The sequence below is a fragment of the Lissotriton vulgaris genome, chromosome 3_2 (genome assembly GCF_964263255.1).
Source record: "Lissotriton vulgaris chromosome 3_2, aLisVul1.2, whole genome shotgun sequence".
NCBI lineage: Eukaryota > Metazoa > Chordata > Amphibia > Caudata > Salamandridae > Lissotriton > Lissotriton vulgaris.
Genome location: NC_141690.1, coordinates 153,402,092 through 153,419,864, shown reverse-complemented (window position 1 = coordinate 153,419,864; position 17,773 = coordinate 153,402,092). Strand labels below are relative to the sequence as shown.

Genomic DNA, 17,773 nt, shown 5'->3' with positions numbered 1-17,773 from the left:
ATGGAGTATTTGTGTGGGATGATAGAGCTTTGGGGAACCCCTGCTTTGTGAAGTACGGATTGGACAAAAAGTGGTGGTATGATTAACATTGGTTCTGTTTTGAAGGTACGATGAGGTTCAGTAAACAGTCTTTGTATCAGAGTGTCATAGTCAACCTTGCCGAAGGCAGCTGAGAGGTCCAAGAGAAGTAGCGCAGCAACCCCAGTCCTATCAACTGTGTTCTTAAGGTCATCTCAAAAGGCAACAAGGGCAGATGCTGTGCCTCTTTCTGGACAGAATCCTGTTTGGAAGTCTGAAAGTACTGAGTTATCTTCAATGAATTGTGACATCTGGGCAAATGCTGCCCTTAATATCAGTTTTCCCAGGAAAGGTTCATTTGTAATTGATCTGTAGTTGTCTGGGTTGAACAGGTCCAGGTTTGTTTTCTTTAGTAATGGGTGTTTGTATAACTTTTTAGTTCTGGAAGGATTCCCGTACTTAAGGAATTATTGATGATTCTTCCTACAGTTGTGTGCAGCAGTGGTAGTTAAAAGAATTTTCTTGAAGGTTTGTTGTGGAAAGGGGTCAGAAGGTCTGCGGCAGGGCCTGCTTGCTTTAACCAGGTCCATAAATTCATTGTGTGATATTTGTTGGAAGGAATGCAGAGGCTGGGTTAGCCTACTCTTGGAGGGTTTTTTTGTAAAAGCGTTGTGCTGGTGTTTTTTTTTTGTTCTCAATAGTAGTCCAACATGTCTGCTTTGGTTGTGTAAAGAATTGCCAGTATGTTTGTGGATTCTTGAGTAATGAGATGACCTACTTCTAGGCAATTTGATCAAAATAAGCCATTTAGTTGCATTTTAAATAGCATGTTCGATTTTCTTGAAACTTCAGTCACATTAAGAGGACCACTGGAATGGAATATTGCTCTTTGTCGAATCTCTTAACGTTGCACTCACAAAGGCAAAATCCTGTATGTACCTGGAGAAATAGCTGACAATGCCTACGAAAAATCACAGCATGGTTACATCTTGCGGGAGACAAGTGGATGATAATGCTTGTACTTTTTAAGGGTCCACAGCCATTCTCCTTCAGAGAAAATATGCTTTGGGAAACTCACACTGTTTTGTATTTAAAGTGAGACCTGCTTTAGTGAGCAGACAGCATACGAGTTTAAGAGCTTTGTCATGCTCCTTTCGTGTGGTCCCAAACACTAGTATATCATCACTATAGTTAAAAGTATGTGTGACAGGTTGAATTGCTTGGCGAATGGCATCCTAAAAGATTTCTGCAGCCGACGACATATCAAAGCTAACTCCTTTTTATCTGAACAATCCAACATGAGTTGCAAAGTAGTAATGTACTTTTCTTCCAGCTCGAGTTGATGATATCCTTTGTTCGAATAATAACGGAGAATCATGTCATCTATGTGTGGACTTGGATGTTTTTCTTTCTCGATTGCTTTGTTGGCCTGGCGCATATCAACACAAATGCGCACTGCACCTCCACTGTCCTTTTTTGGCACTCCCACTATGGGTGAAAACCATGGCCTTGGACCAGTAGAGCATTTGATGATGTAATGCTTTAATAATGTTTCTAGTTCTATCTCGCCAGCCCTGTGTACATAAAAAGACACCTTCATTGTCTTGAGTTCCCCTAGTCCATGAAACAACAATAAGAATTGACTTATTATTTCAGAATGTGCATTAAGGATGTAGTTGATGGAAATCAGTTGCATGTCAGCAGCCAGGGCTGAAACAGAGTAGACATGAACTCGATGGAGTACCTTGGAGAACATAAATTGTCCTGCCATCCACTACAGGGCTTCTTCTAGGCCCTTGCCTATTCTCAACTTAGACTATAAGATTGTTATAAGATTGCTAATACATTATTAGCCAGACTATTGTATCCACTACTGCCACCACTGTTCCATAAAGGCCAGAATTGCTTCACCCCATGTGCAGTACCGCCTTAAATTAGGCACCCTTTCAGGGTCAAGAAGTAGACTCCAAAAGAATTAAGGCAGAATGCAATAGTGCTGCTGGTAGACCTACAAGAGGTGTTTGATATGCTAAACTGGGGCTAATCATTGGCTGTGCTAAAAAGGATGGCCCTAGGTTTAAAATGAAATACATGGACCAGACGGATGAACTTTGAGCCAGCTACCAGGGTTCTCATTGGTAATATTATTACTGACATATAGAATATACAGTGGCACCAAGTTGGGGTTACCACTCTCTCCTATGTTATTTACTCTAGTAATGGCACCATTTGCAGAAATAATGAGGAGAGAAGGGAGAACAAGGGGGATCTCAGTAGGTAATGGAGTGCATCTGATCCGCTATATGTGAATGACATGCTCTTGTACCTAAAGAACTGTAACTGAATGGGACATGCCAACAAACTCCTTTACTACCCAATAGAATCCTGTTGCTCAGGTTACTAAAGACAGGAAGTTAGAGATGCCTATCCTAGGTCGCAAAAATATTTTGTGGTCAATACGTGTAGCTAAACATAGAACTCTGCAGTTGTAAGATCATTTGCAACACACGTTAAATGAACCACAGAAAACAAAACTGGAATGCTCAAATTATTAAAGTTTGAATTTGCAAGTTAAAAACAATGCTGAATTGAAGCTGGCTTTTTCCATGAGCACATTACAAATCACCAATAAGTATATTCGATTCGCACTATCTAGACTACATTATTTAAAATCAAAACTATATTTCACACAATGCTTGGTTTCATATGTATATGACTATTTATCGTTCCCAGCATTAGACACGGTTATAATACTCCTGCTTTCTTTAAAAAAAGTAAGTAGTTAGACATAAGTTACTTTAACAGAGGGGGAGAGAGTGAGAGACAGAGACCCAATAAAAGAAAAACCCCAATTCATAAGATGAAAGCCATGGGCACAGCAACACGATGCCCTCACCCACCGCACTATCAGGCTTAGTGGTAGGATTGTTGCTGCAACTAGGAGTGTTAGGTGATACCACCTTGTCACCTGGATGCATCAACAGACATTTGGTGAGCATCAGTTAGTGGGGCTGGCCTTTCTTACTTGAAGACTTCTACTCATGTTGAAAGGTCGGAGTAGCGTAAAGCATTAGGTCTCAGAAATGTTTTTAACAGGGAGGGAGGAAGTAATAATTTAGGCATGGATTTTAGGCTGCTGAGCTACTCCTGGCGTAATATACCAACATAGAATTGGATTTAGTGTCATTCATCCTTTTAAAAGTTTTCAATAATTATTATAGTAGCTAATGAAATAGTTGCATACTTCTCTCCCCTTGTGCTTTTTTTGTGTCTATTATAGAAAGGAGTTGACAAACATAATATTTTAAACATTTGTGAGCTAGAAAGCATCCTGCTTTTCCTAAAGCATGATTATTCCAGGGCTCAAATTCAACCTCTTGAGATGCTAACAGCTTTCACCTAATCTTTCTAGAGAAGTTACTGAGTTAAAGAATAATTAAATGGCATAAATCGTTGAGCTCAGTGAATTAAAAAGATACACATGAGGCATACTGATCAGTGATGATCTATTGTCAACTAAATCATAACGTTAGAAGCCTATATGAAGCTTGTAGAAGGCCCCTCTAAGCATGAAATATATTGCAGCTTCTTGATTTACTGCTCTCGAGTTGCCTTGAGTTGTTCACATTCGACAAAACTATCAGCTGCCCTGACGTACATCAAGAATCTCTACACTGTTCATCAGCTGAGTTTGCTATCCTTCAGCTCCAGAGGTTAAAAAAACAAGCATAGGACACATGTTATAATTATGTCTTTTAGATAAAGAACATTGTTTTGCTAAGGCTTTCAGGCGAATGCATAAGTAGTCAGGAAAATGAAGTGGATGGGCGAGTCAGAAGAGCAAAAGCATGAGGAAACAGACCTTTTCCATCTATGCAGGGTCGGGCTGGAAGTGGAAATAGGCCCAGGTACCAAGTTAAAAGCGGTCCCTCCACTAATGAATCAGATAGCTAAAAAAGGGCCCACATTACAAATCAGGGATGTCTTAAACTCCTAAGGACACGTTGTAGATATGTTTTGCAAGGTATGGGGTACTGTATGCATTTGTGCTTGCTGCAGGCAATGTTTGTGGTAATTTCATAGAATTTCATAGAAATCAACAGTAGACCAGCTCACTGGAGCATATAACAGGTCCACAGTCACAAAAACTTCCCATACACTGGTCTGTCAGACCATCCCATCGGGCACTGCTAGACTGCGCTGCATCTATGCACCTAGAAACTTGTAGAAAATCACTCTAATACTGCTCCAATTTAGGAAAGAGTCGAAGATGCACCACTCCAAAGAACAAACCCTCACAATACAGTAACACTCTACAAACCAGATGCCTCTCCTACCACTTGCTTACTTTATATTAGTCTTAGCCACATGGCAGCAGAGCACTGTACATGGTCAAAGTTCATGCTATAGATATACCACATACATTCACTGAGGGGAAGGTAGCATTTCACTCACCCCAGCAGAAAATATGTTCTTTTGGAGAGCAAGCATGCAGCCGGAGTGATCTCTACAGTGATGGGGGAATCAATAAGTTATTTATATTGGAAAATAATTATATCTGAAATACCCATGATGGTGGTGCAGGTCACTCAAATGTTGGGGGGCACTCAGAAAGGGTTATCGAGATGTTAAGGAGGCTTGGGAGACATACTTGGGAGCCAGTCACCCGTCAGGCTTACGCTATGAAAGCTCTCTGGGGCTTAGGCACACAAAGTCATTTGCTCCTCAAAGTGTAGTGGGGTTATGAAGGGTCAGTTAGGGTCAGCTCTGAAATAAAAGTAATGTTGGGCTTTGATCGCTCATACAAATTTAATAGGACCGGAAAGGAGGCATCAGTGGCGGGACAAACATAAAGCATCTCTCTGCAATACTTGTAGACTTGAAATAAAGTAGTTACTAATGATCATGTAAGTCAAAAAAAAGGACTTCAAAATTAGTTTGAAGTCAGGGCAGTAGTTAAAGATTCATGGTGGGCCAGTCAACCAGGACTTTTGGTAGGGAGCCTCACCATCACCTAACAGACAGTAGAGTACTCACCAATCTAGCGTTCTCTTTCTGCTTGACAGAAATCGTTTTGGTGGAAGTGCTTCTGCTCAGTGTGAGCTCTTTATTTTCCAAAACCTTAATTCTAGTAGTGCCACCCTCAGCATATTTGTATATCTCACAGTGATGTGCCTGACACACAGGGAGCTTTCTCTCTGCATTTACGGGCCACTGATCAGTTTTCCCAGATCAATACGTGTGAGAAGAGCCACCCTAAATAGTGTGGGACTTAAGACACATTGATCCAGTGGCCTTGTGGTGGATGCGATGGTGGGCTGTGTATTTCTGACAATGAGGTTCTGCCATCGGGGGGACGTGGCCAGCCATCCAGCATGGCGGACGCGACTTGTAAGAGCTCTGTCCACAGGGACCTTAGTCTCCTGAAATTATCCTGCTGAGGAGCTGGTCTGTGCCCACGTTAAGCAGAGCTGGTGTGGGGAAGTGCTGGGGAGCCGCCGGGACGTGGTGCGGCACGAATTGAAGCGGCGGCAGCAGTGGACTGGCAGAGGGGCTGCGGCGGTGCTGCACGGCAGACCGAGGCGCGAAACTCGCCCTAGGCCTCCGGGCCCCCGGACGCCTCTCACATCGTCGCGGAGACCGCGTGTCGGAGCCCGGTCTGGAGGAAGTGAATAATCACCGTGAGGAGATGGGCGACCCCGCAACAGGTGACGTGTGGGGAGCCGAGGCGGGCCCTGACGGAGCTGGAGAGCGGCCGGTGGCGGCCAGAGGGGTCGGACAAGGCTTTGCACCTGTGGCTGGCGGAGAGGCAGAGACCGAGGATGCGGAATCTGGGGCGCCGGGGGCTGCGGGCGGGCCGCTGCTGCGGCCCCTCCATGACTGTGCCTTTCCTCGTGGCCTTTGAGTGGCGGTGAGTCTGTACCCCCACGCATTTTCTGGACCACTGATCCCTGGGGACGGCACGAAACCGGAGCACAGAAAACAACTGCAGTCACTTTAACGAGCGGTGAGGAGTGGGGTTGGGGTCCGGCCTGTGGCGCACGCACGCCCACGGAGGCTCCTCACGGCGCGCGGCAGGAGGCTAAGCAGAGAGACTGCAAACGGAGAGGGGGCGCCTTGCTCCTGGCGTGGGCCCACCGAGTGGCAGCTTGGGTGCCGGGTGCCAGGCACTGGACCTTGGTTGTGGAGGGCTGCCGTGCGGCGCCGCCGTCACTACACAGGCCCCTGGCAGAAGACCATGTGGAGCAGGCCGAGGAATGTCATTCAAAAGGGCCACATACAGTCCACGGGGATTCTGGCTGTTGGAGCGGCGCGCCGCCGCATTAAGTTGGACGCGTCTGCAGGGGGCATAAAACTATGGCGGAGGCCACTGAACTAGACCGTAGCGGAGGCACAGAGGTGCGGCAGCGAGTGTTGATACCGCGCACGACCCGGCAGAGGTGGGGTGTGACTGGGCCTGAGCGCCATTTTGCAGCAACCGCCATTTTGGAAACTTGCGCACTGGTTGGACTTTGCCCATGGGCCGACTCGGAAATCACGCCCAGTCGCTATAACTTAGGGCTGAGCTAGGTGCGCTGGACCCGCTCCTCTGTGCTGCCAGAGCTCCTGCAACTCACGGCGTGGCCACTGCTGGGGACTGCCCACAATCGGGGGAAGCCACACGCACAAGTACCTTAGATTCGGACCGGGTGGAGGTCTGCCCTCGGCCTTCTCGGCGACGGCCCCCGTCAGCGACAGCTCGTCTCCGCTGGATCCCTCCTGAACTTTACACACGGTGCTTGAGCTGGTGGGGTGCCCCTTCATCTAAGCGCCGGCGGTCCGTCACCGCGCGCTGATGCCAACTGCGCAGCAATTAGCGATGGGCAGGCTTCGGGACAAATCCTAACCGAAACAACAGGTGGCAGGCTCACAGGCCCCACACAGGAGCGTAGACGGGAAGACATGGAGCCCGTGGCAACACTGGCAGCCAAGATGGACACTGTTCTGGCAGCGGTGGAGCGCCTTGGAACCACCCTGGCACAAACTAAAACTTCTCTAGAAGCCCGGATAGACAAAGTCACATCTGACTTCACACTACTACATGCGGACCAATCGTGACCGGGATGTGGTGCTCCGTGAAACTAGGAAACTGAGTGACCTCAAAGTGGGTAACAGCCCAGTGATGTTCTTCGCGGACTATACGGCAACAGTACAGAGGAGGAGGAGCACGCATATGGCAGTAAAGAGACAGTTGCGAGAACTGGAGCTGCCTTACTCCCTACTGTTCCACTCTCGCCTTAGGGTGGTCACCAAGGAGGGTACACGCTTCTTTGAGGCCCCATCGGAAGTATGGGACTGGCTGGAAGAGATGGAGCAATGGTCGGGAACGAGACCCACGGGCCCGGAAGAAGGCGGATGGCAAGAGCAGCACTCCAGGAGGTGGAGGAGGAAAAGGGGGGCTCGTCGAGGAGCAGACCTGGGCCAGGTCGCACCCAGCCCGGAGAAGATGTGGCAGGAGCGGCAAGAAGCACTTGAGGCGGTTGCGACATTTGGGGTGGTGAACAATGTCGTCTGTTCAGATTCCCGACCACAGAGTGATCTGGACGTGAGTGGATCGTCCTCGCCATCCACTGTGCTGTCAGAAGATATGGGCCTGCCCGTGGTGACGCCCCAGACAGCAGATCACATTGTGTGACTAGACACAGAACTATGGTAACCAGATTGAAGATACTGCTTTCAGTGCTCTGTTTTCTATATCCTTTACATAATTGTTGCAAAGCGCGCTGTCAGAATGTGTTGCTGGCCTCCTAAGCAGGCGCCCTCCTGAGAACGTGCGCCACCCAAAGCATGCAGGGACGCTTCCAGACTTGCGATTAGGTGACACTAACTGTACGGCACACATAGTGACCCATATGGGTGGCCCACACTAGCTCTCCGTGCTATCCATCTTAGCCATCCTCAAGCACCTCTCAGACGTTCAAAGGCCCTAGTTAAGGGAGTACTTTGGTTCGGTTGTTGGCCGCGCACTCCACCGCATACACATTGCGCTGAGACAACATATCACTAAGTGTTAAATCCTTTCTTAGTTTGGACGTATGCCCAGTTGGGAACTCGCCCACTCTGTTACACGATTAGTTCTTGTTTATGTGTTTCAGAAGGGGAACACTGCTTTTCCTTCCCAGGAGACTGCCCCTTGGCCCCACCTGAGGTGCCCGTCGGCCCCCGAGAGGATGCTTTACGACCCCACACATGGCATGCACCAACATCATGACCTGGAACATCCGCGGCATGCACACACCAACGCGCCACTACTCTATCTTCTTCTATTTGCAGCGACACAAGGTGGGGATCTCACTCCTCCAGGAGAAACACATGTCCCAGATGGAACTCGAGAGACTCCGCAGGCGCTGGAGAGGGCAGATCTATGGTACAACCTTCTCAGCGCATGCGCACGGCACGCTGATCTGGGTGAGGGGCGGGGTTCCTTTTATCTGCGAAGACGCTCTGGTGGACCCGGAGGGAAGATACTCCCTTGCGAGGGGGAGGCTCAACGGGCAGGAGGTCCTATTTGTGGTCTTATATGCACCTAATACAGATCAGCCCTTATTCCTAGCAAACCTAAATCAAATCCTTCATCCATATACGGGCCTCCCGTGGCTACTTGGCGGGGACTTCAATATGGTTCTTGACGCTCACCTGGACCGATCCTTTCCACCCCTTCGTGCTGCAGCAGTAGCATCGAATGCGCAGGCACTGCGGGACCGGATGTCGCACTGGGAAATACATGATCTATGGCGCATACAACACCCTACATACAAAATATACTCATATTACTCTCCCGTACACGACCTACATGTCCGTTTGGACTGCATAATAGGCTCCCAGCCGCTGCTCCCACTCCTGGCTAGGTCAGATCACCTGGGTAGGACGCACTCAGATCACAATCCCTTATGGTTCCAACTTAGCTGGGAAGCGGACCTGCGCCCTGTGCCCACATGGCGGCTGCAGCCAACCGCACTTGACGCTGAGCTCTGCTCCTCGCTGGGCACGGCCATTTTAGCGTATTTCGAGGAGAATGAGGAGATGGTGAGCGACCCCATGGTGGAATGGGATGCGCATAAAGTGACTATTCGCGGGCACTGCATAGGTGCCACGTGGAACATCCGTAAAACAGTGTCAACTTCCCTGTCTAGAATAGATTCCGAGCTCCTGCGATACGAGAGGGAGAGCGGGGGGAATGGTAGGCACTCGGCCAAACTAGGCGGCCTTCGTGAGGAGCATGCGGTTCTTATGGAAAAGCTGAGATGCCACAACTATGCGGCGCATACGGCCAGAACTCACGCTAAGGCAGATAGGGCTGGCCGCCTACTAGCCTGGCTGGTGCAAAAGACGGGCTGTGGGAGAGGTGATGGTCTACACGCAGCGCGAAATACACCGGGCGCTGACCTATCACTACCGGCGCCTTTACATGGCCCGAGGCTCTAGCCCGGGGCATGTGCTAGCCGAGTTTCTGGACTCGATTGAACTGCCTACAGCTTCTGAAGACCAGAAAGCCACACGTAATGCCCCTCTTGCCCTGCAGGAAGTCAAGGAAGCGATTCAGGCGCTGGCGACTGGGAAATCCCCGGGGCCCGATGGCCTGCCGGCTGAATATTACAAAGCGAACAGGGAAAGTCGAGCTTCCTGACTCTTTCAGCTGTATAATGCGGCGATAGACGCAGGCTTGTTCCCACCGTCGATGCGGGAGGCATTCCTGGTATCGCTGCCTAAGCCTGACAGGGACCCTACGGCCTTGGGCTCCTACCGCCCGCTGGCAATGCTTAATGTTGACTACAAAGTCTTCGCCAAAGTTCTTGCAGACCGCCTGGCGCCAGTGGTCCCCCGCTTAGTGCACTCGGATCAAAATGGTTTTTTGCCAGCACGGTCCACATCCCTGAACCTCAGGAGATATTTCAGGGTAGCAGCTGAGGCGACGAGGGACTGGTCTAGAGCAAGGTGCCTGGTGTTGGACCTAGAAAAGGCATTTGACTGTCTAGAGTGGGGTTACCTGTCGACAGTATTAGAGAAGTATGAGCTGGACGTAAACTTCCTGCCGATGGTCGACCTCTTATAACGAAACCCAGTGGTTCGCGTGAGGCTGGGGCCATATGTCTCGGAGGCAGTGGCGGTGGGCAGGGGCTCCCGACAGGGGTGTCCTCTGTCCCCATTGCTCTTCGCATTGGCCATGGAGCCCCTGGCTGCGGCTATGAGACAGTATCTGGATGATGGCATTCCCCTGGGAGATGGCACCCATCAGGTATCACTATATGCTGATGACCTGTTGGTATTCGTCAGGGATGTGGGTCACATACCGGAGCAGCTGGCCCAACTGCTGAGCCGTTTCGCCAACCTTTCCGGGCTCCGGGTGAACGCAGGCAAATCCTGCCTCTTTGCATTCAGCAGCAAGGTAGACGAACCAGAATATCACTTACATGGCACAAGGGTCCAATGGAAAGCGGACACATTTAAGTACCTGGGGATTCAGATTTACTAAGAAAATTATTTCACGCCTGCACTCTGAATTTTTCTTTAACTTAACAAGTTGTTGCGTGCTCCAGGGTGTACCCTCCCTCAGGGTACTGGTAATCAATGAAAAAGCGTGACCCAAACTTGAGTAACGTCCCCTGGTCACAGCCCAAGCCCCATGGTGAGGGTTGTAGATATTCAAAAAAAGTTTCAAAACTGGTTTCCAGATAGTTCTATGTCTTTTATTCTTTTATCATATTCAAAGTTCATTCTTCATGATAAATCATCCAGACCTTTAAATACATTGATAGTTTGTCCAATGCATTTCGGCTAGGTCATAGCCTTCGTCAGGGACATGTTCTAATCTCGGTAAACCCTGTTCTCGAACGCCATTCCCCAACAGGTACTGAGATTAGAACATGTCCCTGACGAAGGCTATGACCTAGCCGAAATGCATTGGACAAACTATCAATGTATTTAAAGGTCTGGATGATTTATCATGAAGAATGAACTTTGAATATGATAAAAGAATAAAAGACATAGAACTATCTGGAAACCAGTTTTGAAACTTTTTTTGAATATCTACAACCCTCACCATGGGGCTTGGGCTGTGACCAGGGGACGTTACTCAAGTTTGGGTCACGCTTTTTCATTGATTCAGATTTACTGACAGCCGTCTGACCGGAACCTGGGACGGGCGGTGACAGCGCTCAGGTCCCAGATATGCTTCTGGTCCACGCTCCTACTAACACCCACAGGTAGAGTGGCTCTTGCCCAAATGGTCATGCTTCCCCGCCTTCTGTACTATTTTGCTACCCTACCCTTATTTATACCTGCTTAATTTTTCTCCACGCTCAACAAGCTCCTGCGCGACTTCATTTGGGGCACACCCGACACCGGCTGGCGCTCGGGAAGCTGTTCCTGCCCACAGACAGGTGGATTAGACGCTCCCTGTTTTGAGCACTATTACTTGGCTGCGCAACTCCAATGGATCGCCCGTTGGTTAGCAGATAGGGGGAGAGAGGACACTGCCACAGACGAGCCGCCATACACACTGGAGCAGGTCACTACGCTCTTTCATCCACTGATGACACCGGCGCGTCCCACCCAGTTACTGTTAGCAGTGGCATACTAATGCTTCCGCAGCGCGCTGGTACTTACGCGAACAGTGCTCCCCTACGCACCTGCGGTGCCACTGGAAGGCTAGCAGGGATGTGAGGGGGGTTCTCACGCGTCGCGTGTTGGAGCAATGGCATGAAGCAGATGTCCAGACGCTGGGTGACCTATACAAAGATGGAACACTCATACCATACAAGACACTAGTTACTGACGATGGGCTTCCTCCCGGGGGGGTTCCTAATGCACCGCCCTCTAGTAGCGCACATTAGTGCTAGGTGGGGGGACATCACGGCAGAGCCTAAGCAGCACCCGACCATGCCATATCTTCACGTCATGGGCAGGGGTAGGCACCTAATTAGGTGGTTCGCTGCATCCTTGAGGGCACATACGGAACTGGATTTGACCCCACTGCGAGGCAAATGGGAGCGGGACCTAGGGAGAGCACTTGCTGATAAAGAGTGGGAGAAAATCCTTAAAAGTCCAGTGCGTATCCCCAGAAATATGCGCTGTCGCCAAATCCAAGTCTATATTGTTCACAGGGCATATTTCACTCCTGACTTAATCAATAAATACTTCCACAGAACCGATGCGTCTTGCCCCAGATGCGGTGAGGTAAATGCAGACCTTCTCCATATTCTGTGGAATTGTCCAGAGTTGGGCACTTATTGGAGGGAAATTAGCGAGCTCCTTAAGTAATGTACCAGACGCAACATCCCCTGTAACTGGCCAGAATACCTATTGCATCACTTTCAGAGACCACCCAAAGATAAGGCATCGTCCCGCTTCCTGGAACTGGGGATGGTAGTGGCAGCGCGACTCCTCACGAAGAGGTGGAAGGCGCACGACCCGCCTAGCGTGCAGGCATGGACCCTGTCCCTCCAAGCATGTGCCCGAGAGGAATGGACTGCTATACAAAGGGAGGAAACAGTGGGGCTCCGCAGGGAACCTATTGCAGAGCTCTGGGAACACATGCTTAACACCCTACAATCAGCAGGAAGAACTGTGAGCGAGAAGGTGGAAGGGGATCAGGCGGGCACAGCGGGCGATAGGGAGGGGGGCACTGCGGGCAGTGCACCTGACATCTTGATTGGTGCAACATATAGTGCCACAGCGTAGGAATAGCGAAGGATGAAAGTGCGCGAGCGTTGGGGGATAGGTGGAGGGCAACACGCAATGTATATCTGTGTTCATGCCGCAGTTTGTTTGTTCTGATTCGATAAGAATTTTCATGGTTGTTGTATAAAAATCATTTCTGTACACAGGGCTGAGGTACATAGGCCCCCTATGTTGTGGACACACCCAGGCGCATACTCTAAGCTTTGTAATATATACATGAAACGTTGCAGTGCCTAAAGGACACGCTGTCTTACTCGCACATGAAAACATGACATATCAATTGGATGTGATGTACGAAATGCCATACCTATTGCAATGCCTAAATACTATAAATGCCAATAAACAGATTTGACAAAAAAATGAGGTTCTGCCATCGGAAACCTAACTGTTCTCTTGACACTAAATGAGTTGTGGGAGCAGCAAGTTTGGTTAGGTGTGATCCCCACATATTTAGAGTTTACACTCCACTCTCCAAATATTTAATGATACCATTGATGTGTGAAGATCCCCTCAAGTGGGATATAAAAAAACTTTCAGATAAAAACAGATCATACACTGCATGAGCATCGAGTGTTTATGTTCAGGTCGGGACAATTTTACTCTCATGCCCAGTGCAAAAAGAACATTTAGTACCAGTAGTCAGGTGCAATTATTTGTTCAAATCTGCAAAAAAATAAGGCTAAGAACTAGTAGGAAGGGCTCAATTAGAAAGCTAAGAATTACTAACTGTGAACTATTAACTAACATCTGATGAGAAGGGTTTATGCTTTCTCTTAATCAATCAATCAATCTGTAGATTTGTAGAGCGCTGCTTGTCGCCTATGAAGGTATACAGACGCTATAATATTCGGATTAACCCCTTAAGTGCTGAGCACGTTCACCGGCCGACAGCACCACTACCTCCGTAGTGCTGCCGTCGGCCGTTGAACGTTCGAACTGCTCCTGCGCAATGTAACGTCCAGCACTGGAGCTGGACGTTCCATAGCAGTTATGAGGTTAAATGAAAAATGAAGTAATATGTTGCAAGTTTGTGGAGGAGGATGCTAAGTAAAAGGCACTCCTTGATGATCAATGAGGTCAAGTAACGCGGGCCCGTTAGGATCTCTGTAATCAATTTCATGAGATCACTTTACATCCCATGGATCTCAAAGGTGGTCCTTTGTTTATTGACTGTATAGGATACCCAAGGTGATGCAGCCTTCAAATGTCACCAACGAGTATCCATTTGCAATGTTCTTGCCTTACTAAAGTAGGTCTATCTAAAACCATTGTGACATGAAGCTAACATATCTACAGTCGTAGAGGCTGTTTGTCGAAAAGCAGTTTCTAGACATAGTGAAAATAAAGTTAACACGATGTACTGCAAGTAGAAACAGGAAGATACTTACCCACGGCCACAGGACCTCAGTACTGCGGAACCAGGCTGCTCTTTGTTTAATATTGGCTACCATTGTTTCTGAATAAGAGCGGATTGTGTCATCAGTAACTGGAAGACTCATATTTGGATAAATGCCATCTGTTGGAGGATCAGGAAAAAGAGCAATACCATTCCAATAAAACCCTGACCTACACAGACAGAAATATTGAAGAAAAACAATTATCCAACAGTTCACTAAACATACATTTTTAAAACATTAAGTCTTTTTCAGGTTTTCAACGGAATACATTTCCATTCCTAGTTCAGCATGAAACACAGTATGCGAGTCTTATGCCAATATAGAATGGGAAACAATTATAGCAAACATACATAAACACATTGGTTGTCCTTATGGCCAGGTGAGCGTGCTCTCATAGCTGCTCCTCGTCTTGGAATGATACTTCAGAGTGTTGGTACGCCCCGTTTTCCCTTCTATCAAATCTTGTATGTATCCGGCTCAAATGCATATCTTTGTGTTTTGCTTTGAAGGCACTTTCTAAAATTGCTCTGAACGCTCCCCGTCTAATGCTTTGGAGTGACACCCAATGCATATTTGATAATAGTGGTATCTTTCTTATTTTTGGAAGTAAACCCCCAGTCTCATTTGATTAATATATTTAATTACCACACTCATGTACATGTCCCCACCTTTATACGCCCTTTTTCTTAACCTTAAGGCGCTCTTTCCTCTGAATAGGGGTAAGCTGTGGGTTTGAGGGAAAAGATGTGTGCTTGGAAAATGCAGAGAAGGAGAGAACAGTAGTTATGGTGCATTGGACATGCGTGCTGGTATATTATCCAACGCTGGACAACATTACAAGAACGCAAGACAGACTTACCTGAGAAGAGCTTGTAGGTTTTTGCTGCATCCAATATTTCACACACAATTTTCTTGTAAAGACATCCATGACTGGTACTCTGGCAGACCCTTAACTATTTATATATTTGATGAGCTCCCTTTACAAACTGCCTGCATTTGCCAATTAATTACTTTTTAAAATATTGATGCAAATTGCACCATTTTGTTTCTTATCCCAAACACTTTCATAGGGAGAGAAATCCGATCTCAGTTTGCTCCATATCAAACACCATGAAAAGAGTCAGGCTTTCTATCAATAATTTTTTTGTTTATATTTATACTTTTTAAGATCAGTAGGCTGGGGAATAGGTCTTGGTGCTACATAGAGTAAGACGGGACCAATGCGTATGTTTGAGGTAACTTGGGATCCTGACCTTTCACTTGAGTTTCTGTCCTGCAGCTCAGAGCACCTTGATAACAGAGTTTCTGTTCATAAGTTAGCGTGTCTACAGAGACCTGAAGGGAGCCCCAAGTGTCCTTACTGGAGGGAGAGCCTGAAAGCACAGAGTTGTGGAAGCTAGCAGCTCGCTTCATGGCAGCACTCTAGTATGAGTGAGGCACTGTTCTGGAGGTACTCCGGACGTACTCCTAGATTCTTGGACTTGGTAGCTATGGAAAGCCCGAAATGCATTGGGTAAATGTGATCAACAACCGTGGATGTTTTATGTAACATCATGCTTCAGAAAAAAGCCTGGATTTGCATATCTGAAGCAGTAGAAACTTGTGCAATACATAATGTGCCTCACATGTGACAGGATAACAAGTTAAAATCAATATGACATTTGGAATACCTGGAATAAAAATTGTCGAAAATATGGACAAGTTTGGAGTATTTCGTTCATGAATTGTGGAGTGTGCTGTGCGTCCGGCGTGGGAGTGATACTTAGCTCCCGTTTTTGATGAGTATACACGCACGTGGTATTCGGGCAGACCACTTTTCCGGGCTGCACGCAAAATTTTCAAAAATGATGAAAAAATTATTTAACCATCCAGTGAAACTATTTGGAGACAAGGTGTGCACTTGGCTACCCCCTAAAATGAATCACTGTTTACCCAATTGCCAGGCCCAAACCTTCCTTTTTAATACATATAAGTCACCCCAAAAGTAGGCTTTGGCAGCCCTAAGGGCAGGGTGCAGTGTAATTAAAATGTTGGACATGTACTTTTAAGCGTTACATGTCCAGGTAGAGAAAAACCCTTAAATTTGTTTTCCACTACTTCACGGCCTATCTTGCCCATACGTTAAGATTGGGAACGCCTTAATGCATCTTATAAGTGTAATTTCCAATTAGGACAAGATGGACATTTTGAGTTTGGTGTCTCTGGAATCACAACTTATGGTGAGGTCGGATTTTAAATAGTAAGTCTGATAATGCCACTTTTAGAAAGTTGGCTTTTGCTTGTTTTAACCCTCTGTCTCTTAATACAAGTCTGGGTGGGTTCCAGCTGGGCTTTGTGCATTCCCTCTAGATAGTCACACACAAAGGGAGCTTAGATGCGTCCTTCACATCCAGATGGACCATCATCAGGCTGACAGGCCTTTCTGAGCTGGATGGGAGGGAGGAGCGGACACTTGCACCTAAATAGGGCCCTGCAACACAAACAGCTGCATATCCCCCTGTAGTGAATCTGGAACCAGTGCAGGAAGGGCAGGGACCTTTTGGACTTCAAAGGGCTCTCTTTGAAGTCCTCCCACTTCAAAGGTACAACTGGTTATAAGTACTGAACCCCTGACACCACCAACTTAGCACACTTTAGACTTGAGGACACTGCCAAGAAGCAGAACTAGTGAGCTGCTGAAAGGACTGCCACACTGCTGGACTCACCTGGATTTGCTGGACTCCTGCTGTGCTGCCTTTTTTCCTCCCACCACCCACCCCTCAGTTGCTTCTTCCCCTCTCATCCCCATTAAGTTCAAGTCCCTCCAGATTGTTCAAAAATTGTTTACACTTCGATTTGTGCCTTTCTTGCATCTCTCTTTCAGAAACATATTCCCAGTTGGGCACTTTGTACCTCCTCCAAAGTTCTCCTGTTTGTCCCTGCATCCAATACTGCAGACTGGATATTCAGCATTTAGGACAATTATTGGTTCCACAGGGTTCTTCTTTCTATTCATTCTGGCTGTTGAGGTGATTGTTCGTACTCTATAAATTATCATTAATTTGCGCCAACAGCAAAATACTCCGACCAAGCATAATACACATTGTTGCCTTTAGTGCTCTGAATCCTCATTCTAAACCTTTTCCTCACACTCGAAAACACACCTACTAATGGCACAGAATAAATGGATCGGAAAATACCTTGTCTCATCTTGACCCTCCCTCAATCACAAAAACTGTTCTTGCTAACATTTTCATTTCCTGTGCTTCTCCCCTGATCCTGAACACCCTGTGCTCACTACACTGGATAACTCCCCTCCTACTTTTCTAGACATTCAACACATGTACACTCGCATGGACCAATAAATTGGTTATGTGCGTCAGTGTTGCTTCTTCTTCTCTCACTGTTATGCCAACCTAGGCTAAGTAGCCAAACAACCTTTCACCTACATTTGTCCTGCCTTGCTCTGCATAACTGTTCTAGCACTGACCTTTTACCCAGTTATGTGCTGAATAAATGTCAATTGGTTTCCTTGAAACTAGCCTCATTTATTATGCATGAGGATTCTTAGTAAAGTCCCCTGCGCATGACGTACATAACAAGATTAACATACTCTGGTTAAAAGTCATAGTCATCTTCATCGTACGGCGACAGAACTT

General features: G+C 47.3%; 1 protein-coding gene across 1 annotated transcript in view; it reads right to left on the bottom strand.

Annotated features, from left to right (window-relative positions):
• MAN2B2 (mannosidase alpha class 2B member 2) overlaps positions 1–17,773 on the bottom strand; it is a 331,173-nt gene that overhangs the window by 234,600 nt on the left and 78,800 nt on the right. Inside the window, exon 6 of the mRNA XM_086964114.1 lies at positions 14,127–14,304. Coding sequence (XP_086820240.1) covers positions 14,127–14,304 — 178 coding nt within the window. The remainder of the gene's footprint in view (positions 1–14,126; positions 14,305–17,773) is intronic.